This window comes from Poecilia latipinna, unplaced genomic scaffold, assembly GCF_001443285.1.
Source record: "Poecilia latipinna isolate Pla-1442-1.1 unplaced genomic scaffold, P_latipinna-1.0 Scaffold724, whole genome shotgun sequence".
In the NCBI taxonomy this organism is placed as follows: Eukaryota; Metazoa; Chordata; class Actinopteri; order Cyprinodontiformes; family Poeciliidae; genus Poecilia; species Poecilia latipinna.
The window spans coordinates 268,147-270,518 of NW_015113340.1; the positions used below are offsets into that span (position 1 = coordinate 268,147).

The window sequence follows — 2,372 nt, forward strand, 5'->3', positions numbered from 1 at the left end:
ATATATATATATATATATATATATATATATATATATTTACATAACTTTTCCTCAAAAGTAAGATTTACTTTTTCATTTTTTAATGCTGAATTATAAAATTTGGATGATCCTTCTCATAGAAAATACTTTAAAAGTTTTAAACTTTGAAATCACTAAAACTAAAACCTTTTGTTTTTTGTTGAATGTCCAGAACCCACGGTCAGTCTGACTATGACCCCAGACAGTGTCGATCTTCTCCGGATCTCCTTACTGAGGTTTCCAAAGAGGTGACCTGACTTTAATCTTTATTATGTCACAACTTTATGATAAGTTAATAGTAAAATGATAAAGAGAAAAAGTTAAAGAAACAAAAAACATTCTATGTTCACAGAGCGTGTCTTGATGTTTAATTGATTTTTGTGTGGTCGTTCATGCTACTTATTAAATGCGACCAGAATCCGACTTCTGTGCGACTCGCATGCGCAGAAGGAGAACGTAGACGTCACCAAGTATTTTTGGTCTAGTTTCTAGTGATTATATTTTAGCACACTTGAAATAAGACAAAACTAACATAAGTAACTTTATAGCAAGATATAGGAGCTTGTTTTAGGTCAGTAAATCCTTTATACTGCTGAAAAAGTTCTAGTGGCATTAGCAGATTATTTGTTTTGTTGAAAGTGAAATAAATAGTACTTTTCCCCCAATTTTAAGGAATTACTTACTTAGAATAACTAAGAATAACAAGTGAGTAAAAAGCTCAGTTAAGTTGTGTTTTGCCTCCCCAGGTATACGAACAGACGCGCCCGTTTCCTCGGACCAGTCGTGCTCTGGCGGTTCACAGTAACGATGAAATGGACGTACGCCGGCGAGGCCTAAATAACGCTGACCTCAGCGAGGGAGGGGCTAAACGCAGCCAATCATCTGTTGAGGTCAATCAGAGGCCACACTCCCTAGCTCAAGTCACCCCGCTCTCACCGTCGCTCCACCAGTCGACCCCTTCGCCGAAGTTCAGATCGTCCTCAGTGTCTTTAACGGAGGAGACGAGGGCGCATCGACAAGCTCAAAGGCTAGCGGGGGTCTACGCCAACCGCTCACGACGCCGGCCCAACCCGCAGCCACACCCAGACGCCGCTCAGCAGCTGGTTCTTCTCTACCCCAACTCCCCCGCCTACCAGTACCACCCCGTCCTCCCTTCGTTTCCCTTTGTTGCGCCCTCGCCTCTAAACCGACACCACTACTTGTCCGACTATGTCGCCATTTCGTCACTGGAGCGTTTCCCACATGTAGCGAGGCGGGACTATATGCCAATGGATGCCGGCATCTCGCGGCCGGCTTTCTACCCCTTAGCCCAAGATTCGCCATCCGTATCGCCAATTAGGAGGAACTTTCGCCCTTGTGGATCAGGGGGTCTTGGACTGGCACGGGTCTACCAAACAGGAAGCAATGGAGGGAGGCTATTGGGTGTCGGACATACGGAGGCGGGGCATTACAGTGACGACTCCAACTTCTTGCCTGGGTTACCTCGCCGCGTTGCCAGCCAACCGGATGTCAAGTTTCATCTATCCAGGAGCTCAAACCCGGCCTTTAACCCCGCCTCCGAGTTCAGACCCCTGGGTTACTATCCTCACCTTACACGGCCCTCCAGACCCACTTACCTCCCGCTCAACTCTTCGCCGCTGCCTGATCGACCCGCCTCCATGTGCATGATCGGCGGTGCCGCAAGAAGCTATAGCGACTCCGATCCAGAGGTTTTCTACCCGTACTACTGCCCACCTCATCAGCTGGGGAAGATGGTGGGGTCCGCCGGGTTGGCCAGGATGAGGTTTTCCTCCGGAAGTCTTCAGCTGGATGAGGAGGATGAGGAGGAGGAAGAGGGTGTTGCTAAAAAAGAATCCAAGGTTGAGGTTGAACCGGACAAGAGACAGACCAGCGAAGGAGAGAAGGCAAAAACCCAAGTAAAGGTCACGCAAGTCTCTCTCTGAAATGAGAGAATGATAAGATCAGAGTCTCACCCTGCAGGTTGTATTTTCATACACATCAACTGTGGATTGTAGAGAAGACTCTAGCTGCGTTTCCATTAACCATGGAATTGTGCAAATTGAAATTACGAAAATAAATGTGCTTAATGGAACACTTATATGAAATATTGTCAGTTTGGCCCTTAAAATATTAAAATTTCCACTTAACTCTATATTTTAGTCTGGCTGTTGATGTAATTTTTAAATATTAAATGATTGATAATTTGATCAGTTACTCAGTATTTGAGTAGACTTTTACCAAATACTTTTTTTTAAAATTACAAATTAATAATTTCTTGGACAGCCATTTTTCACTTTTACTTGAGTAAAAATACGTTGAAGCAGCGCTACTCTTACTCGAGTATAATTTTTGGC

At 44.5% G+C, this 2,372-nt stretch overlaps 1 protein-coding gene across 2 annotated transcripts in view; it reads left to right on the forward strand.

The window, feature by feature from the left end:
- Positions 1-2,170, forward strand: part of LOC106955297 (FERM domain-containing protein 7) — a 20,194-nt gene extending 18,024 nt beyond the window's left edge. For both annotated transcript variants that reach the window (XM_015045398.1, XM_015045399.1), the window contains 2 exons: positions 191-266; positions 765-2,170. In XM_015045398.1, the coding sequence (XP_014900884.1) occupies positions 191-266; positions 765-1,961 (1,273 nt within the window). In that variant the 3' untranslated portion in view covers positions 1,962-2,170. The remainder of the gene's footprint in view (positions 1-190; positions 267-764) is intronic.
- Positions 2,171-2,372: the final 202 nt, after the last annotated feature.